General features: G+C 39.1%; 1 protein-coding gene across 1 annotated transcript in view; it reads right to left on the reverse strand.

Annotated features, from left to right (window-relative positions):
- Positions 1-22,987, reverse strand: part of LOC136771956 (ELKS/Rab6-interacting/CAST family member 1) — a 315,148-nt gene that overhangs the window by 231,726 nt on the left and 60,435 nt on the right. Inside the window, exon 3 of the mRNA XM_066724547.1 lies at positions 3,544-3,960. Coding sequence (XP_066580644.1) covers positions 3,544-3,960 — 417 coding nt within the window. The remainder of the gene's footprint in view (positions 1-3,543; positions 3,961-22,987) is intronic.

Below are 22,987 nucleotides of genomic sequence, written 5' to 3' on the forward strand. Positions count from 1 at the left end.
GAAGTGATTAACACGTTACCAGCCTTTATTCATTATTTTTATGGAAGGCTAATTCCCAATTTAAATCTTAATGTCATTCCAATTTAAATTCACTTAATTTACACGTCCCATCTGTGCCAGTATGACCATGGTCACCCTACAATGCTCAATATTGGGTGTGTGATGTAGCCCAATGTGTTTTAACTATTTTGTGCATAAGTGACGATACACATCATTTCGTTAACCAATAATGCTTATATATTATACAGTTTTTTCTGATCTACATGTTTGAAACAATAGTAATAACTTTACAAAACATTTTGGACTACATCGTCACATCTTCAATATATCAGAAATCTATATTTCACCACTGTGTGCAAAGGTGTTTGAAAATAACTGAATATGGATAACAGCTCTGCATTATTTTAGAGAGCGCTAAGAAATGGCCGTTTGCACTCACAGACATTTTACAACTGTGTTCTAATAAACACAAAAATAAAAAATGCACATTTAAAACATAAAATAGATCAGTGAGGAATGCATATTGTATACTCCTGATATGCCAGATATGTATGGTCAGCAGACACCTGTTCAGATTAATTTTCCCTTAAGCTTTTCTCTGACCCGCATTATCATTTGAACGTGATCCCTCTTATTTATTAACCGAATACCGTTTACATTTTACTGTTTACAAATAACGAATAAAGGGATGATTACACATTTGTATCAATATTGATGTTTTAGGCTACTTATTTTGTTGTATTGCTTGCCATTTTACATCAACTCAGTGTTTAAATTATATTTATTACAAACCCATGTAAATAAGAAATTACTGTGTTCATGTATTTATCTTAAGGGTGTAGAAAGACCAGCAGTGTTGTCCTGCTCAGACTGCACCGATGCCCTCACATGTCAGAAGCTTTTTAGCTTTTTTAACAGATATGCAATTCATACATACAACATTGAAAGTTATGCAATGCATTCCTTTTCTTCATTTGCATCGAAAAATGCTTTGCATATATTTGCATTTTCTTGCTACATCTACCTTTAGTAACATTCCATCAAGTTAATTAATCAATTTGAGATCTACTGTACATACAGATTGTGTGTAAAAAAAATTAAGGGAGTTTGAGAAAAATAACTTCTTAAAAAAAAATAATAATAATTTGCCTTTGATATTATTGCAATGTCTCACATAAGACTTGCAAATTCTCTGGGCATTAGATCTTACACTTCAGTAGTGAGTTCAGCATAAAAATATCCATGGCAGATGATTAGGACTGAATATCCTGTCAAGTTCATGACATCCTAGTTCTGTAGGTTATGGTCAAAAGACTTGAGAAACCAGTATGTCAAATTTTCTCTCCCTCTTCCTCCATTATAATTTAAGGAATTCAGCTTTGGGGTCATTATCAGGATAACTAAATCCTTGCACTATTACAAGGCTGTATATTGGCACATAATACACGGACATCTGGTTTCAAAGACCTTGATTAACACTAGTCTTGCACTGTTAGCATAACATTGGGTAGTCAAGACTAGTGCTAATCTGGGACTGTTACATCAGGCCTGAGTGTGTCCTAAATTGTTACTGAATCAACCACTAGGTGGCAATCTTCACAAACTAGCGAGTTACCCGAGAGGAATATAGAGTGTGGCCGCTGTGCACATCATAGCCTTTAGACCAGCTGCTCTACAGACAGGAAAACTGAGCTCATTGTTCAGCAACAGGTCGCTGTGCAGAATACAAATTCATTTTCCTCCGTACACATAGTCAGCCAGCCGTCCCATCTACAGGATTTTTTTCCTACTAAACTTTGACATACCAACGAATTGCAAAGTACAAGTCTGTACCCTATCATGGCATAGAATACACTTCATACCATTTTGAAATCAAAGTGTGATAGTCTACAATGTCGTAATTTGCGATTCGCGGGGGTAGGCAAAGTTTTCATTTGGTCTAGCCCTACATCTTGTCCGTTATCAGATGGTGGCATTTCTCACAGTCTTTAAGGCAAGGCCATATCACAGAGACAGATATCAAAACAAGCATAGAAAAATAAGAACCTGTTCAATTTAGGCCATAGTTAGAGCATCCCAAATTAATGAGAGAGCTTAAGCATTGCAGATGGCGGACGTCTGCCAGGTGTTAAGAGGTAATGACTTTAAGTAGTACCATTTAAATACCCCAACACATTGCCACACCATTCTATTGTTTAACCGGGTCAGCCCATGGGACGGTTGACCACTGTTATTGCCGAATTGTATCCACGACCAAGCTGCCATTTCAGCCTTTTCCCGCAATGTCTGTAAAATAGGCTGCAAACTTTTATATTAGCCCTTACTCTTCAAATAATCTCACATCTGTAGCTGCTGCAGAAGCCGGCGCTCACTTTATCAAAGGCCTCTCTGCCGTCTGGGCCGTTTCTATAGCAACCGCAGACAAATTCATCCATTACTGTCTGGGAGATTGCTTTCCGCTGCCCTCAGTAAAAGCTACCTGATCGTTTGTTTGCGCTTCTCTCGCTGTACTTATTTATTAGACAGTACTTATCCACCGACTAAGAAATACTTGTTTTATTACTCGAATGAGGAATTATATACATGCGTTTGTGTATGCTTGTAATGAGAACTGGCACACTTCCAGCTGGTTTCTCAGACCTCGAGTAGCAGCATTCTTGGACTACGCTACCTAAAATAACAATCCAAGACTAGGGATAAGCTGGGTCTGTGAAGCTAGTCCATCAAATTGTAATGCAAGGACCTGGTTGTTCCTACCCTATGACTGAAGACAAAGTTAAGCCTACAGAACAGAATTCCTAGCTAGTGTTATGAGACAATCTGGATTTATAAATGAGTTCACAGAATACAACAGTGTATTTTAATGTAATATGTAACATTAAAATCATAACAAATTAAACGCATCTTTTGTTAAATAGTGCAGATTAATAATAGCACCTCCTGTCCCAAAGGAGCACAGCTAGGAGAGGAGTCACTTCACCTATCATTTCCAAGTTGCCTTTCAGTTTGTATTTCAGTTGCAACACAAATCATGGGACAACTCACATGTACACAGGGAGAACATACAAATTCCACACATGCAGACACTCAGGAATCAAACCAGGGTCCCAGAAGCTGTGAGGCAGAAGTGCCAATTATGTTGGACACATATGATCACTAACTATACACTGTATAAAATCTAAGCAGGTTTGTCTTATTTTAGGCAAATAATTAATACTGTGATTAATAGATTTCATAAAACTATCCTGAGAGAAGAAAAAATATCCTGATATTAGCATTTTTATTAAATTGCTCAGATGGACTATCTCCTTTTAAAGGATTGGGTCAATTAATCTTTATGAAGCTACCAAGTATTTTTTGCAAAACAGACAAATTTTAATTATCCTCCCAAAATCATATTGTAATTATCTCACCCCATTGGCAGGAATATGCTCTTAAACTATACTGGATTTCACCTAATGCATACACGTTTCCTTTTTTTTTTTGGTCACAAAGATATTTTTATAGTGTATGCTGCCCCTAGTGGTGGGGAGGTCCACTCACCTCCCGCAAGGCCGCAGTCTCCTTATCCTTCTGGTCTAGCAGGCTCTCCAGGTGGTGGACATGCATCTCAGCCTCGGCCAGGCGGCGGGTGCGCTCGTGGTCTTCCTCACTGGCCTTGGCCGACAGCCCCTTGCTCTGCAGCATCTCCAGCAGCTTCTTGATGGACTCGTCACGGGCGCTCAGAGTCTGCTTCTGGGTGTCGATGCGCAGCTCCATCTCCTCCAGTGTCTTGCGCAGCAGGAAGAGCTCCTTGGCCTGGCGCTCGTGCTCGCTATGCAGCCGTTGGAAGTTCTCCTCCGTCAGCTCGGAGGCCAGGGGCTCACTGGGCCGGCTGCTGCTGTCCTGCTGGAAGAGCTGGTTGAGGTCGCGCTGGATGCGCAGCTCATCCTGGAGCGCTTGGATGGTCATCTGCAGGTGCTGAAGGCAAGAGGACAGGCACAAAAGGTTAAGTCAAGCAACGCTCTCACGTTGAAATGCACTGGAAATAGAGACAACTGACCTTGATCAATTAACTGTCCATACGAAGAAATCAAATACAAAATTAAGTTCAAAGTAAAAAAGTAAAATGGTGTTGGCAACAAGCACAACATACACAAAGGGAAAGGAAAAGGAATGATTTTAACAACTGGCAAGACATAATGTATACACTCACCTAAAGGATTATTAGGAACACCATACTAATACTGTGTTTGACCCCCTTTCGCCTTCAGAACTGCCTTAATTCTACGTGGCATTGATTCAACAAGGTGCTGAAAGCATTCTTTAGAAATGTTGGCCCATATTGATAGGATAGCATCTTGCAGTTGATGGAGATTTGTGGGATGCACATCCAGGGCACGAAGCTCCCGTTCCACCACATCCCAAAGATGCTCTATTGGGTTGAGATCTGGTGACTGTGGGGGCCAGTTTAGTACAGTGAACTCATTGTCATGTTCAAGAAACCAATTTGAAATGATTCGACCTTTGTGACATGGTGCATTATCCTGCTGGAAGTAGCCATCAGAGGATGGGTACATGGTGGTCATAAAGGGATGGACATGGTCAGAAACAATGCTCAGGTAGGCCGTGGCATTTAAACGATGCCCAATTGGCACTAAGGGGCCTAAAGTGTGCCAAGAAAACATCCCCCACACCATTACACCACCACCACCAGCCTGCACAGTGGTAACAAGGCATGATGGATCCATGTTCTCATTCTGTTTACGCCAAATTCTGACTACCATCTGAATGGCAACATTTTTCCAGTCTTCAACTGTCCAATTTTGGTGAGCTTGTGCAAATTGTAGCCTCTTTTTCCTATTTGTAGTGGAGATAAGTGGTACCCAGTGGGGTCTTCTGCTGTTGTAGCCCATCCGCCTCAAGGTTGTACGTGTTGTGGCTTCACAAATGCTTTGCTGCATACCTCGGTTGTAACGAGTGGTTATTTCAGTCAAAGTTGCTCTTCTATCAGCTTGAATCAGTCGGCCCATTCTCCTCTGACCTCTAGCATCAACAAGGCATTTTCGCCCACAGGACTGCCGCATACTGGATGTTTTTCCCTTTTCACACCATTCTTTGTAAACCCTAGAAATGGTTGTGCGTGAAAATCCCAGTAACTGAGCAGATTGTGAAATACTCAGACCGGCCCGTCTGGCACCAACAACCATGCCACGCTCAAAATTGCTTAAATCACCTTTCTTTCCCATTCAGACATTCAGTTTGGAGTTCAGGAGATTGTCTTGACCAGGACCACACCCCTAAATGCATTGAAGCAACTGCAATGTGGTTGGTTAGATAATTGCATTAATGAGAAATTGAACAGGTGTTCCTAATAATCCTTTAGGTGAGTATATATATATATATAGATATATATAGATATATAGATATATATATAGATATAGATATATATATATATATATATATATAGAAAAGGGACAGGATTTATATTATATTATTAGACATATGAAAGTATATAGTAATTGTGATTACTTTTAAAGAGAAGAATGTTTATAGTTTGTTTTGGTGCAGGAACCTATACATACAAATGTAAATGCAGTCTTCTGTAGATATCTGCATGACCCTTTATTCATTTTTTTAACACCTATTCACCTTCATCCCACTTTTTCAAATTTGAGTGTTGATTAAGGAATCAGGCAAACGGATATGTGGTTTTGTGAAGGATTCCTATCCCCTCTTACCAGTTGAACTGGTTTCTCTCATATCATTCCATACGTGCCTGATTAATCAATAGAAACCAGGACCAGCACAGTTGAATAATCATTTGGAGAAGAACTAACTGCTATTGCCTAGGAGTTCAAGCCAAGGTTTGCACATGTAGACCTCTTGCTTCATGTTGCTTATAATTTGGATGCAGATTCAGTTGAAGTTTCAGCAAATGTTTTCTTTTCCATTTCATCTGGTCAATTGCCACAACAGCCTGCAGCTCCCAAATCCTGGAATGGATCCAACTGCTCTGCAATGGGAGTCTTACTTATTCAAGCTTTCAGGTGAGCCGTCCATTTTAATCAAAAGGAAGTTGCTCATTTGCTGCTGCCTCCACTATACTAACGAAGCAAAGACACGATGGGGTGTGTTCATAAAATAAGGATGTGTTCATTTTACCATCCCTTTATTTATGAAGATCCTAATATAACATCATAAAATATCAATATTGAAGAGGCTCTTTAATTAAATTAGACATTGTAACTCATTAATGTTTTCCTACTAGAAAAGCAAAAAAATCTTTTTTTTTTTTTAAGGATTCAGCCCTCTATCCTCTAACAGGGAATTCAGTTCTATGACACCTGATTGAAGTGATGCTTCTTGCCATACATTTCACATTTGAAAAAATGCTTGGGGCCCATGGTATAGTCCAGTGAATTTGGGTTAGGGAATACATGGAGGATTCAAATAAAAACAATCCAACAACCAGGTAGTTAGGTCATCACACAAAAAGGTATTTTAATAGAAACGAAGGGTCTAAAAATACATTGCGAACAGGTGATTTTCTGTTCAGGGGATGGGATATAGCCTAACAGACGTCAAGGTGTTTATGTTGTTGTTGAACTATAGAAACATATCCAACTAAAACCATAGGCAAAAGGTGAACAAGAGCAGTCAGACAGAAAAGCTGCACAACCTGGATTTCCATCCCAAGAAAACAGCTGCCAAATGACAATCCCACAGCTGGCAGTTAATTTGAAGACTAACTAATCCATTCAGAATACACTGTGGCACTCAGTTTTGGCGAAGATGGTGTGTTTATGGTGCAAGATCCACAGGCATTTCAAGATCAACATTTCACTCGAGCAGGAAATCAGTCTGCCATGCGCTTCCAGACTCTCATGGACTCTCATGTCTTTAGACGGCACTCTGCAGGCCCCGCCATCCACCACTCCGCCTCACACCTCCTGCGCTGCACCTGCCACTGCGCTCCTGCGCTGTAGCACCTTCTGCTCGCTGCTCAGCACGCCACATCCTCAACAATTCATAATTTCGCCAGGTCCACAGTTGACAGCTGCACTGCCTGGCACCTCCTCTCCCATTCAGCTATACATCATAAGGACTGCTGACATTTCTTGCTACTGAAAGCGTGTATTTTATGGTCTGGCACATTATGTCTTAAGGTACTTTAGGTAACACAACCCTAAATGATCTTTAAGTGTTAAGAGTACAAATCATGCATTTCAATTATGTGAAAGCGTCTCCAACATGGTAATACTGATATTTTAGTACTTTGAACTATTATTAACATTGTAGTCCAGATGCAAAAATGGCCCACCAGCGCCATGTCGTTTCTAAGGGGGAAAAACTAACAAAACAAAAATAATTTTGAAGTGAATCTTTCCTGACTTCTATTAAATAATCAACATGTTTCAATGAAATTCATTTGTGAAAGTGACAATTATTCATTTGTAGGCTAGCAATAATTAACTGGATATGGATATTTATCCAATGGCCAATTATCCAGACCCCTTTAACAATGTAAATTCCACAATGACTATACATAATGCTTTCCCTAGGTATGACATGTGATTTGTACATCATGGGTATATTGGGATATGTGATGTTAATGTTGGATGGTTATTAAAATTTTGCAGAGTTTGCGCAGGAGCAATAATACATAGGTGTTATACATAACATGGTAACAAACAAATTGTATATCCAGGAATAAATTCTTACTGATCCACAGATACCAAGCGTAAAAGTATAATATGAATGAAATACTAAATAGTAGCTTTAATTACAAGCATACAAGCAAACACTGTTGATTATACTTAAATAAAGGTGCTATCATTCCCGTTTGCTTTGATGAGTGTGCTGATCCATTGTGACACACAGTTTGCCTCAACCTGAAACTGGAAACGATACAGAATATGCACCAGAATTCCATTTCCCTACACAAAGGTGTGAATAGGCTGCACACAATGACTTGTAACATACAAATAAATTGCCATGTATCATCAGGTCTGATTATCTTCAAAAGCCACATCCTCTGTAGCTGTAACCATGGATGAGTCGAACTCTTCTGTGTATTTGTAATAATGAGGTTTGTGTATGTGTACGGTGTCATGACTGAGGATATTGCTTTCCGTTTCACACTGATGAAAGTTTGAAAAAGGTACTGGCACAGCTCCTAAGGGAAATGATTGAACAGAATGCTGTGAGACTGCAAGTGTCACATTTATGTATTTTGTTGACAATTTTCTATTTGTATATCGCAGTCATGTAAGTTCCATCCATTTTTTTTGTTTGTTTGTTCGTTTGTTGTAAATCTATGTTGTCTTGCCTCTAGAATGATTGCTCCTGTCATTATATGAATTGCCTCAGCTTATTTGATAGGTTTTCTAGTATTCAGATGCCCAGCACTAGTGCCACCACCTACTGCACAAGTCATGAAATGCTGGTTTGTAATACTGCAAAGGGATACATTCATACGCAAGCTCGTTTTTTCGGATGGCTGGTTTCCAGGCTATGATTCTAAACAAAACGATGGCATCAGGGTTTATTTTATTGTTGATTTTCTCCAGACCATTAGGGTTGTTCTGATTTGATTTAATTCAGCAATCCCATTATAGAACACCTTTAAGTTGTTTATGCAATTTACCACTGTTCCTCTGTAGGGGGCTGAATGAAGCAGCATTTTATTGGTGACAAGAGTATCTAAGATAGGAATTGTAGGATAAGTACAGTTTCAAAGGGCACATTTTAAGTTCCATAAAAACTGAGCTTTATACTCCCCACACTCTTCACAGGTCCTCACAGGGTAGCAATTTGATTTAAATCACATTCAGGACTGACTATTTCCCAGATCACTCCCCTTCCATATTTTAGTATTCCCTTTTATTGTATCACATTTTTATTTTGTAAAGGGTTTTGCAATGGTTCCAAGTCCCTCCCCAAAAGCTAAAAGGTATTTACCACTAATCTCATTATCCATTTGTCTGTCCCACTTAGTAAAACACTCAAAGCCCACTTCTACGGTGAAGATTACAAAAGCACACAACAAGGCTATAATTGCTCTCCCGCACCCGCACCCCCACACCCCTCCCCTTCTTGGATTCTGTCTGGGACGACTGTTTTTTTCTCATGCACTGTAATTCCACAGGCGACCTGGGTTGCCTGGGCAACTACCGAAAGTCTAGGCACCAAAGCTGGATGTCACCCTTTTCCGCAGACAGAATAGATTGCAAGTGCAGGGAATAGCAAATCCTCAGATCTCCACTGAAAAGAGCTGACCGTTCCACTCAAATGCGGCAGCTTTTCGAACACACGTGGCGCGTGCGTGTGGGACGTGATCGAGATCCAATCAGGCAAGAATCGTGTCATTTCAGACCAAACCGACAATACGAGGAATGATACAATATTTAAACAGAAGTGAAACGGTTGTATTTCAGTGACGTATTTTGTCACATAATGCTATCTGTCATAGAATTGCCGGATGTAGGCTACAGCTCAATACTCCACCATGTTGGGCCAGCAGGTGTCAAAAGTCTGCGTGCCATAGACAGTTTTATCAGATTATTCCACCTCTTACTGCTCTAGTTGATGTATTTCCCTCTGGTCATCAAGAGCCTAGGCAGGGCTAGGACAACCTATTTTCTGAGTGCATTTTCTATTCTGGACCCATCAAACAAGCAAAGTGAATACTGAAGACAAGTTATATCTTTACTGGTTCAACCCACACATAGCACCCAGATTTAAGATCACTTTGATAATCACTGATCTCCACTTGACTGAATAATCCCAATTCCTAGGGCATCTCTGTTGACATTACTTTGATAACTATTATCTCAATCTTCCAAATATGCTTCTTATTTCACTTTGAATTACTGACATGGTCACATGAATCCTGTTGCTGCACAATACCAAATCATATCAGATACCCTCTGGCCTGTAACATGTTTGTACCATAGCAACGGTGTCTTACATGGCGCAAAATACAAAAGAGGATCTTTTTTGTATTAAAGGTATTAGTAGAAACCACAACTAAGTATATTTTGCACTGTAATTATATGTAATTTGCCCCATTATTTAGCAGATGTCTTTGTTCAAGGTGTTATGGGTGTTACAGACACTAATATACAATGTTTTATAGAAGTGTAACATCACAATCTAGTGAATATCATTAAAATTAGCCTTCTCAGTTGACACAAAAGTATCAAGAGCCACTACAGTCCACACAAAGCAAGAGGATACAAATACACTTGTTATAATCTGCAGTTCTATGCTACTAATACACGTGGTGAGCAAGAGAAATTAGTCTGAGAACTGACACAGCCAAATGGGCAAAGACAATAGCAATAAATCAGTCACACAATACATCGAAAATGGCACTTCTAGTAAACAAGTTTCGCACTTTTTTTTTCTTCCATGCATTTCACACCCTGGGTTTATCAATGTAGTCCAACTGAAAAGCAGGATGAAAGAATTGAGAAAAACACCTTGTGTAATAAAGCTTGGACTTTAATTGCAAGTTGCTAATATTAAAATATGCCCTCAAAATCCAGTTCACGCAGCCAGATTTTAAATTCTTCCCATGTAGTGCGGGGCTGGACGAAGTGCAAACCAATTTGCCAACTGGCGTCATAATTCCATCTGCAGGAGCTTCATCGCACGGGCCACTTTATCTCTTACTGCGTAAAAGACAACAAAAAAAAAAAGATAATTTTCCACATCCAAAATCATAAATCACCAGCCCTTTGAGTGACGGCAGTTTCACATTTCAGGGCAAGGGAGGGCGTAAGTGTAACAGAGAGGATGTTTGGAATGAGGCAAATTTGAAGACAACACAGGCAAAATAATATCTGAGACAGGTAGGAAGGTCTAGCTTAAGGCCTAGGTAATCATAAATACACACAAAGCTTCTGAGATCATCTCATCTTCTGATGCCAAGCTTTTCCAAACCACTCCCTGAAGTTGACTATCATCCGTGCTTTAGAAGCAGAGTCACAAAGCTCTTTGAGCAGGCTTCCAAGCAAAGTTCTTCAGCTCGTTTAATTTTCATTTAAGCTCATCATCATAGCCCAAATACAAACTAAAAAAATAAAAATAAAACAAAACAATGGCTGTCTAGGATACAGGTACAAGTCTACATTTGACAGCATTTCCTTTGGCATATCAGAGAGGGCAGGCAAAACAGATGTAGAATTGTAGAATTCAGGGTTGCAAATTTAAAGACTTTTCCTTAAATCGACCGTCAACATCATTAACGATCAATCAATCGATTCATCTTATTCAAAAGTGTGGGGTTTTGCCTATGGCAGAAAATCTCCAATGTGTGTTTTTCCCTCAATAAAATCTTTATTTTAACAAGCCGTGGACATATCTGACACCATGTAGATAACCACATACCAGAAAACAAGTGCAACGCTCTTAGCCCACTCTTGGATTAAACATGAAAACATTATAGTTTAATACAGAAATTGAGTCAAAAGATCAATCAAAAATAAGGTGTTTTTAACCTATATTTAAAAAGAACAAAAAACAATGGGACTCACCATCTTTGGATGAGTATTACATTTAAATGACTCTGGCATATGTCCCCAAATATCCACTGCCTGGTTTAGTTTTTCTGCAGGGTGGTCCGCTGTGTGTCGGACTGGCAGACTTTCGGTTGGCAGTACTGCGGACTTCACCTTGCACTCACTGCCGATGTAATAGCAGGTGATGGTGATGTAACTCTCCGCGGTCAAGGCAGTCCAGCAGTCGGTATTTAGGGCCGTTTGTAGACTTTGGTGTTTTGGTGGGCTTCGAAATGGAGTCCAGAATCGGATGGGGGGGGGGGGGCAAACTGTTTTTTTCTGGTATCAGAGCGGGGGTTTGCTGACGGTGTTTTGCAGAGTTACTTCTTCATTCTTGGATTCTTTTGTTGTATTATTTTTAGGGGGCTGAGAGGAAATACATGGGGTGGCTGACGGGGTTTTGTCAGACTGTTTGATCGTGCCGTTAATTTATAATCCTATTATTTTAAGGTGGGCTGAGACTAAATACAGGGGGCTGAAGCCCCCTTAAATAGGGTGAATCGACGCCCCTGATTGTAGCCAGTTGTACTGTAAGATCTGCTTTCTTTTCTCTGTAGCATCCCTCTATGCGCCCGGTGCCTAGCGATGGAAGGCTATATATCCTGGTTGTACCAAATTCATTAAGCCCCGAAAACCTTAGCCTCAACAATATTTATTGGCATGATATCTTTCTCTATTAACCGGCAAATATTTTGTGTTATCCTCTATGCGCGATGTTCATTACAGTTATTTTGGATTTTACCACTAGCTTCTTCAGTTAGTTTTCCCTCCAACAACAATTAAATAGTGATACTAAATTGAAATGGCCTACGTCGATCAAATTGTTAGACAATTAAATCGATCTTCAATGAATCATTAACATCCCTAGTAGAATTAAAGTTTAGTATGGCACGGGATTCTCCATTGTTTTTCTTTGGTTTTAGGGTTGTAGTTCTGAGGCCAAACTCTGTCCTGATTTGTTTAAAAATCAAATAGCCAAGTGGTGAAAGCCTGTATCCTTCAGCTTTTTTTATTTATTTATTTATTATTACTTCCCAGCCCAGGCAGAAGCTGAACTTGCAGTCTGAACTGGGTCGACACACTCCAGGGAGCAGCTTGTGCCCAGTGGGCAGTGAGTCACCTCACTCCGGTGCAGACCTTCAGTCAATCATGTTGCTTCCTTCCCTGTACACTGGCAGTGGGGAGCATCCTCATCCAGCAACCGCCAGGAGTGCAATCTGCACAATGGGGGTGAGCAGAGGCACTAAAATAAAACTCACTAAGTGACTAATACATTATCCCAGAGCCATTTCCTGCTCATCTCATTCCTTCGCGATGTACAGGCTGTGAATTATTTAGCAGCCAATATTTGTGGCCAATGTGATGTTACGGAAGGAGTGGGTATGTGCAATGGAGAAGAAGGTGTGATCCTTTCAGAGGACAACTAGAAATTGAAAACATTTGTCAACGGAAGGTTTATTTTAAACTCAAAGTCTTCAGAAATAATTCAAGTACTAATTATGGAGAAATGGACTGTGAGGAAGGGAAGAAAAGGCTAGTCTTTAAGTATGTGGGGGGGGAATAGAATTCCAATATCAATTCACAAAGAGGGAAAATGTTAAGAATTTCACTAAAGCAGTTTTAGGACAAATTTGGTAAATAGACAGGGGGGCAGGCCTAGTATATGAGTAACAGCACAAGGATTATGATTGAGTTTATGTAATGATATTAGTCAGACAAACTTTTTTGTGACTATCAGGAATGAGCATGTACAATTCCCAGACAAATACAAACTAACCCCAGGACAGATAAGTCTAGCAGTGACAGGTGGATGTGAAGAGAAGTAAGGCAAGCTGTAGGTGGTCATTTCAGACAGTTACTGAGGGGGTTACAGGCACATTGGTAATGTATACATATATTTAAGGGTTCAGCATTCATATATACCTCAAAAGAAGTCGTTCTAATGCAGCCATGTGATCTGTTGCCCAATAGGTTTTCCAGGGAGTTAAAGTTATAGTGGACACACTGTTCTGTTCACTTTCAGAGTTACGGTTGTTCATCTGAGGAAGACTATGCCTCCTGATCCTAGGGTTGCAAAGCATGATAACAGGAATGACGTAGGGAAGATGAGGGGATGAGACAAAGTGAGTGACTCACAGCTATTAATTAAAGAATAATCCACAGAATAGCAGACAATGTTCATTCTACCAGAACAGGCATTGACCGCTAGGAGGGAGGACAGTGCAGGAGGAAAAGATAACAGTCAAAAACAGACAATGGCAAATGTTTGGTCCTAATGGAGTCTTAGAATATCATTAAAGCTCTTTTTATTGTGTTTGAGAGACTGTTGTTAATTTTTAAACCTTATTTTACTATACACCATCATCCAATTGCCATGTTTAATTGGGAGAGTGAAGCAAGGGACCAGTACATATCGAAGGCTTAATGGCACTTTGAGATGCATCCTATGAATTTCAGAATGTAAATCACATCACAAGGTTTCAGATTCAAATCTACATGCAAACTGCATGACACACTGAAAGCCATGTAGGTACAGTAGGAACAATCCAATTATAGCTCATACACACTTAATAGTTTATGGTTTCTTGGCTGTGAGGTGAAAAATTAATAAACCGCTCTCAATCTTGCAACTTTAGTGGAAATAGTTTATTCCCAGCCCAGCTAGAAATGCCCAGATACTGAGGTTGGATGATGCAAAACAGTATATCTGACCTCCTAATTGAAGACTAGTCTGAGAATTAGGGGAGGAGGCAGAGGCAGAATTTGACCCGATACAGCACCGCTCTCTGCATCACTGGCTGTGTCATTCGCACTTGCCAGATTCTGGAGAACTTTGGGAACAGGGAATACATTCAGAGGTTACTGTCAATTTCATTCTTAAGTGCTATCAGCATCCACTGTCAATTCTGTCTTTGCCTCAATCTCAGTGGGACTTTGGGGTTGAGGTCTCAATTCTGAGACTTTCAATCCAAGGTTGTCTTTAATGAGGATTTACTACCAAAGCAGTTCTCTTCTGTCTCCTGTTTGAAGGACTTCAAAATGTAAACTTAAGAGCACTACTGTAGCCTGAATATTAGTGAAATAATAATATCTTATGGAAACAGAATGGAAAGATGTGACCTTTCAGAAGGAAAGTGTTACAAGAAATAAGGTACCATGAATTGAAGCTTTATTTATTAGGTTTAGCCTTGTCACTCTGTAGTGTGAATATTTGATTTGGTGCTCGTTCAAAAACCTGAACTTTTTCCCTTTCCAGTCTTTATACTTAGAATTTGCAGGAATTTTAATTTAAACATTATCTTTATCTTTGCATGAAGAGTATATGGACCGAAATGCAGAGCCACAAAACATCTTGAAAGACTCAATCCCCCTACCCTTAAAAGAAAAAAATGTATCCATGTACGCTGACAATTAATTGCATTGCCTAATGCATTACTCAGACAGGGTTACGCAATTAGCACTTGACCAATTACAGTGCAGAATAGGAAGGGAAGAGAGGTCAATTAGCAGGCTAGGTTTTCATGGGCAAAGACGTAAACTGACCACTTGCTTTTAATGGCACCAATGGTCATTTGAATACTAGCAATACATGGAACATACATTAAGAGGAAAATATATACAGTGAAAAAATAAATATATGTCATTAAATCAACACAGAGGAAGATTGGTCCCTCTGCACTCTCTGTCACTGCACTGAGCCATGAGTCTGGTGCCCAAAGCACAACTATCTACACTTCAAAACCAGTAGTACCAGAGCTGCATTCTCCATTCGCCTACCACAGCACCAGGTCATAGGGACCTGCCAGGGGAATCTGATGTGACTGAACAGCCAGAAAGAACAGTCACAGGAGGAGGGGTGACAAGAGTTCTTTGGACAGCAGAATCACTGCTGAACTATGAATGGCCTCAAGGCATCACTTACTTCCACGTCCTCAGGGTGCTGAGTCATCAAGGGCAAGATTGTGGGCCGACTGCTCACTGGTATCAAATCTTGTTTTTCCCAATTTGAGGTGTGATATAAAGTCTGATATTTGGTCTGTGTCTGATATTAGTGATGCCAAATTCAGACTCTGTCCTCCTTCTCAATTAACTGAATTCCACAGTGACCATCAGGGTCTAAAAGGATAATTATGCTTGTTTCCTTTCAGAAGTGTACAATGCTTCTAGTCTATTCCTCTGTAAACACCTTACATTACAGCCCCGTTTTAATGCCAACCATTCAGAAACAACAGCATGTTGACCGTTCACCTAGTCCTACTCTTACAAAGGCATAATGAAAAAGGCTTGTGTCATTAAACTAAATGATTGGAAGGACAAGTAATATTAAAGTACACAACATGTGGCTTTTTTTCAGTAACACTTAAAATAGAAGCTTTGCACAAAAGAGTACATCGAGAAGTGAGGGCTGATGATGTCAAAGTTCTATTACTACATCCTTCTCTACTGGAATTATTACTGAAGGAGGAGGAGCAAGGCTTTGTATCTGAACCAACTGCCTGCAGGAGTCACTGTCACACAGCTGGAACTCACTGACGCAATCTAATGTATGCTGCAAGCAAATGGTGAGGCGCTCACTTCAAGAGACACTCATTGGTTTATTTGCAACTCATCCACAGCTCAGCTTGAGAATGTTAAATCATAATAAATAAAATAATGTAGTAGTAGTGAGTAGTAGTTTTATCTCCCCTTCCTATGATAAAGATAAAACTGTGAGCCAGTTGCATGAGCAGATAACAACCTAAATATACAGTTTGAGTCAAAGAAATTTCAAATGGTAATTCTGCTTTCCCTCAGCAGGCTATGGAAAACAAAAACAAAGTAATCAAGCATATCATTAGCCAGGCTACTCACCTCCTCCTACTCGTAGTACTGTAGGCTGCAAATAGCCTTTCTGTCTCTACACCAGATCTCAGTGGGTCGGATCATGTTACACACTTATTGATTCACTCTCAATGGCTTCCTTAGCTTTAGCTGTGAAAACACCCTTTTAACACGAGAGATCAACCCACAAGTGTGGCCATAAATACTGCATTGGTCCATTTCCTTTTGCCCATTATTCCTTTTAGATTTCTGACCAGGTCAATGAAACAGATTTGATTTTCAAATGTTCATCATGTGAGGAGGCAAAGTTAGGCTGCTCTCTCTTGTACCTGCAATCAAAACCTTATATCAAACCTCCTGTAATCATTAAATAACATAATTGCATTGCTTCCACTCAGAGAAATGCAAGACCTGAGAAGTATTGGCAACAATAAAACACATTTTAAGGGCACACTCATTAGAAAGAGACTGGTATTCCATGTATCAGGAGAGAGACTGATGACTTTGCATCCAATTATACGGATATGGTTATAAGAAACCTTCTATGAACCAGGTTATGTGCAGTAGGCATGGTTGACACCAACCCCACTGCAGATACAGTACTCCGATGTTGACCTTTGCATTCCTTATTTATTCTCTTGAAATTAGCTTTGAAGCGCATGATAGTGGAATACCTGCACCTCATTTAACATTGAGAGAGAACATCTTTAGACTACAAAAACAATGATACCTGAATAGTGGTGAACAAGTAGGGTTAGTAAAGTTCACTATTTTTCATTGACTTTTCTAATGAAATCAGTTTAAAATTTACCTTTTCTGGTTTCATAAGCCCCATTCACACTGAAATGTGGGAAAATTGCCGACAAGGATCCATTCACACAGAAAACACAGACTGCCGGCAAGAGCGCTGTGGCCCTGGGGACGAGATGCTACAGAAGCCCGTGGATTGTTTATTGATACAAAACAAACCGAGCTCACTTGATTATTGCAATATGATCGGAGTCCTGAGAAAACATGGAAGTGAATCACGAAAACGAACTTGTTAGGAACTGAGCAAGACAAGTGTGAATGGCGAGCCCTGACTGATGCATCGTTTCAAAGCAAACGAACCGAACCGATTTCATTTTAAACGAACCCAGTGTGAGGGGGTAACACATTTGCCTGTATAGAGAGAATATATTTTGCAGGATTTATTGGTATATAACATCTGTCATATGTGAGACAACAGTTAGCATTACATACACCAAACCCGTTGGTTCATCAATAACACTCAGAATTGCTGCGACTATATTATTTTCAACCTCCGCCATTTCTAATGACTCGGTCTGTTTCTAGTCACGGTCACAAGTTCTTGGTGAAAGGTGGCTTAACCGTGGTCTCACAAATGCATACCTATTCTGATTGGTTACACTCACTGCATCGACACGCAAGGACTTGATGCTGATGCCGGCAAATTGGCGGCAATTAGACTAGGACCCTTGCCGGAAAATTGGGCAATAACCCATTCACACAGACCTTGCCGGCAACGAAATACCAGTGTGAATGGGGTTATATATAGGATTTTGCTTTGTGACACATAGGCCAAGCTTTACTTTTCCCATTTATGTACAGTGCAGTATAGTGTCATACAAGAGGTGATTTGCATTAAATGAAGAAAACGCAAAATAGGCACAAATAGTTTTAATAGAAAACATTAAAATAAATGTGGATCACATTCCCTTAAACTATGTCCTGTAACAAAATTCTTAGCAAATCTTTCTATAACCAATGTTTAAAACAAACCTCAATAAAATAAGTATCATTACCATTGGCTTTCATTTAGCTTGATCTCTGATGTGTGTGGTGGGAGGATACCCAATTTGAATTGCAGGTTCTGCAATTTTACCTACAGCAAGTGTTTGCAGCACACACAGCTTATTTTCTGGAATTTCAATAGCATGGAGTACACACCCTTATCCTGTCAATGCATTCATCACAAGCGCTCAAAAAGATGGCAGAAACATTTTTCCTTCTTCTCTATTATGTGCACACGTATGTTTTCATTGCTCATGAGACGAAAGAGGGCCTGACCAGGATTCCACTTTATGCACCGAGGCTGATTATCATTCAGTGAGCTGCAGGTGAATGGATTACTTGCGTGTACTGTCATTAAAACTGAGGTGGGTTAAATTAAGAAGCTGGGGGGGCTGCAGTCAAAAGCACAAAGATGCCATCCAAGCGGGGAAAGCCTTTTTACAGTTTCGTTCCTCCTCCTTACATTTTTCAAGCATCATTTCAGCTGATCACCATCCAGCTGCTTCATTTGCACATTGAAATGCTCCCTTTGTGTCATAAGCATAGCTCAATCCCCTCAGTCTAGAGCACAACCGAGCGTCCTGAATGCTGGTCTGGCAAACGGACATCCTCTTACTCAAAACTTAAAACCAGCCAACGCTCCCACAATGCCCTTTTAGACAGAGGCCTGCTAGTTGTCTTTTTCAGTCTGACCTTTTCCTGAGTCCTGCCTCTCGACTTTGAACAAAGGCTCTAAGCTCCATCATGGGAAATAAGTGAATTTGTTTCTACATGTCTTGCGTGCATTTAATGCCATATAGTGATCTGTGTGATAAAACAAGAGCAAGTGTTATCCCTGCTACTCCAATCTCTTTTACAAAATGCTCCTTTTGGCAATTGTAAAATACATTTTAGGACATTTTAATTCCAAAGCAGAACACAATTGGGAAGGTGGGGAAAAAAAGCCTACAGAAAACAGCAAAGTGTCTAACGGAAATGAACCTGAACATTATACATCTTAATGATTTTCTTGGGAAGTGCTTTTGTAGCCCTACAAATCGATATGATGACTGCTGAGTGAAGACCCTACTAGCAATTTATGATCTTGTTTCTCAATATGCCTTAATGACATTTCAGTGTGTGTTTTTCTTTTTCTTTTTTTCAGTAATTTAATAGTAAGCGTTAATCAAGTGTTAATGTGTTTTTCAGACTCCTCCTATTAGCAACCAATGGTTAATTGAGATCTCTATTCAGTGACTACCTTCATAATCAGTGCCATCACAATAACAGTAAACACTTGTGAAAATGGTTTGACATAGCAGTGTTATTATGTTACACCCATGTTGAAGGGCTAATGTCCATTAAAAATATATGTACTGCACAATTGTACTGCAATGAAAACGTTAAACACCTTTTTGACTTCCTGTTTCACAAATGTAACCCACTGATTAAACTTTTCTATTAATATTATTAGTATGTGAAGAACACTGTGGTTTTACATTTAAATAGTAATTAAGTCCTCTTTGAATGTAATAAATGCATTTTTGCTTAAACAGAGGGACCAGCTTTCTACAGGTAGAAGCTGCATAATACAAAGCGAGTTAAGTAGTATTTGCCACAAATATAATGTAGTTTTGGTTAGTTCCTTGTTGAGAGTTGATAACAATATTTTCAGAGTTTATCGTTAAGACTTGGACAGTCTTAAGAACACCAGGTTGTTTTAGACTGTTCACAAACATTTTGATGCGTTTGATCATGTAAGAAGTTTTTATTGAGTAGTGTGAGCGGGGGCAGATAATTCAAACATTGAGGGGCCACAGAGGGTTTGGTTTTTCATTGCACATCAGGTCTTAAAATCTTCAAAGTGGTGATTAGGATTAGTAGTCAGATCAGATGTTTATTCCAGGTCTGAAATCAATTGCTAACTGAATGGGTACCAATACAACCTGCAGGAACAGAACTCCAGAGAACTGGAATTGCCCACCCTTTGCTTTGGAGGATATTCAATTTGAGTGGTGTTTGTTTTGTTATTTGTGGGCATCACAAGGAGCCAAGATGTGGTAATGTAGCATCTTAAAACAGATCACCAGACATCAGCATACAGAACTCTGTAAAATTAGCTCCATTTTAATCTGCCTTTTCAGTAAAATAGCAATAACTGTGTATACTGTACACAACAGTCTTTTCATTGGAAATTAAATGTAATGCAATCTATTTCAAACCTTAACTTGAAGTAAAAAAGCATCCTTACAATACGTCCTGGAAATAACTGTCAAAACGTCAAGGTGATGACTTATAAGGCAGAATTAACAGCAACAGCTGACAAACTTAATAAATGAAACCAAAAGCTGAAATTATGTTTGACAGTTATTAAAACAGAAAGGAACTTGTTCAAACATGTCCATTATTAAATTAGTTATCCTGCCTTCTCAATTATTTTCAATCCTCACTACCCCCACCACGTGTAACTGGAACACATAAGCACTTAATTGCACATTTTAATTAGACCAGTGGTTTCGAGGTTAAATAGTTCTAGGTTTGAGTCATCCCACTGGCATCAAATATGTTTCAATGAAGTGTTTTTTCACATTGCAACAGATCAAAAATAATGCACATATTCTCAAATGGGTTTAAATACTACACTTGCAGTACACTCCTAAAACCATTTGAGGAAACTTGCTGTGGTTCTGATCATTTTGTTTCTCAAGAACAGCAACTTTCAATTCATAATTTAAAATTGAAGTGTAGGGTAAGCGAAACAAAATATCACCATTCCATTGAATACCCTTTGTGGGTATTTGTATAGCGACCCCGTGCCAGGGATCTCAGGCAGGGGTTTAGGAAACACAGAGGCAGTTTACGGTGCAAATAAGGTGATTTATTCTGCAGTGCACCGTGCTCAAAACAAAATATAAACCGCAAATCAGACTCTAGCTTGTCTTGAGCCTAAACACTTAAATAGGTCCCTGATCTACACATAACTAAGAATGCACAAACAAGACAAACAGTAACCAGTCCAATCCAAAATCTGTAATCAATCCGTAGTTCAGAAGCAATGTCTAGTACCGTAATCCGTTCTCTTCAAAACTCTTCTCTCACTGACAAAACCCTCTCCACTCCTACACCCAGGCTCTCCTCCTGCCTCTCCACATTTATTGAGGCATTAGTAAATTGGAACTCCCCAGACTCAGGTGGGGGCATACTCTCACTGCATCACACCTTAATAATGGTTTACGGTTGTATCCAACAGCAAATCACCATGGAGGAAAGAAAACTGAATTCACAGAAAGGCATGAACAGGTATATACAAATGTGATCTAAACCATGGCAATACAAAGCACATGTTGAACATGTTGATCATATGACTGTTGAATTATATATATAAAAAAGTGTACAAAAATGTTTCATAGGGAATTATATTAAAAAAGGCATAGACCGTTTAATGGAAATATTGAAAAGTGTAATAACTGAATAACATACAGCTTTAACCATAGGCAAATCATTTAATTAAAATCTAAGAGACTGCTGTGTTGAAAAAGGATAACAATCCGTCAAACCAAAGAGTATCCACCAAGCTCACATCTGTATTACAAGCACTGCACATAGGCTAGATAACAAAATATGATATGGGGATTTAATTCTCTAAAATTGTACATTTCCAGAATTTTTACAAGAAGGCTCAGTGCTTAGTCCAGTGTTAATTTTGTCTACGAAAACTATGACTAAAAATATTCAATTACATTTTCAGTGATGATAACTATGACTATAAAAAAAATACTGTAACAAAACATATATAATAGTAACTAAAAAAAAAAAAAAAAACTTGTTAATTTTCGTTGACTGAAATATGATGAAACAAAAATTAAACGAGTAATGGACATAAATTAGAGTATTTTATGAGGCGGTCGGTCAGGGAGTTGTTTCGTCGTCCAATCATAATCATGCATGCCTCGACTCGGTCATCGTGTTGATGTAGCGCAGATTATCGCAGTTCTGCGCAGATATGCGATGCTCCACCAATTGGATTGGTGGGATTCTGCAGATCTGTGCAGAACCACGAAATCTGCCAAACAGAATGCGACCCGATTGTACCCAATCGTGTGTTTCGCTAAACATTGAACGTGCTTGATGTGGTTTCATGTATTGGCCTTAAACAGTGAAGTTGATACAGATTGTTTGTAGTTAAATGCTTTTTCTTTTGTATACAAGACTGGTAAGTGCGGGGCATGTAATTAGTAAAGTTAGGATCTAATTGGTTAACTTATAAGTACAGTAAAAAATGCTTACAGCATGAAGTGCAATTCACGCTTGGCTACAGTAGGGCTTAACAATATGCTTATGCTTTTAATATCACTTTAAACATGCAATCTTTTGTGTATCAGCGGGGGAAGTCTTTGAAAATTAAATGTTAATGCAAAAGCATTTTGACATTTTAATATTGTCAGCGAATGCGCGTACTGGAATATAAAAATAAAAATGGCATGATTAAATTTGCATTTTTATCTAATTAACACGTGCCTCAATGGAAAATGAAAATACAATTGTGGGATTATTTTTGCATTTGAATAAAGTCCACTATATGCTTCCATACTGTTCTTGTAACTAACTATTTCAAGAGAGACTTCAAAAATGAATTACAGAAACTGGTGACTATGAAGTTTACGATAGCTGTTCGTGACTTGATTTCAAATTAAGTAAATCAAAATGTTTATGTTTTACATCCAACCACTAATTGATGTAAACATCTGGCATCAGACATAATACATAATGGTGATAATGAAGTAAAAAAGACTGAATTTACATTGACTAAAACTAGACTAAAATGACAGGAGTTTTCGTCGACTAAT

This window comes from Amia ocellicauda, chromosome 15 (assembly GCF_036373705.1).
Source record: "Amia ocellicauda isolate fAmiCal2 chromosome 15, fAmiCal2.hap1, whole genome shotgun sequence".
In the NCBI taxonomy this organism is placed as follows: Eukaryota; Metazoa; Chordata; class Actinopteri; order Amiiformes; family Amiidae; genus Amia; species Amia ocellicauda.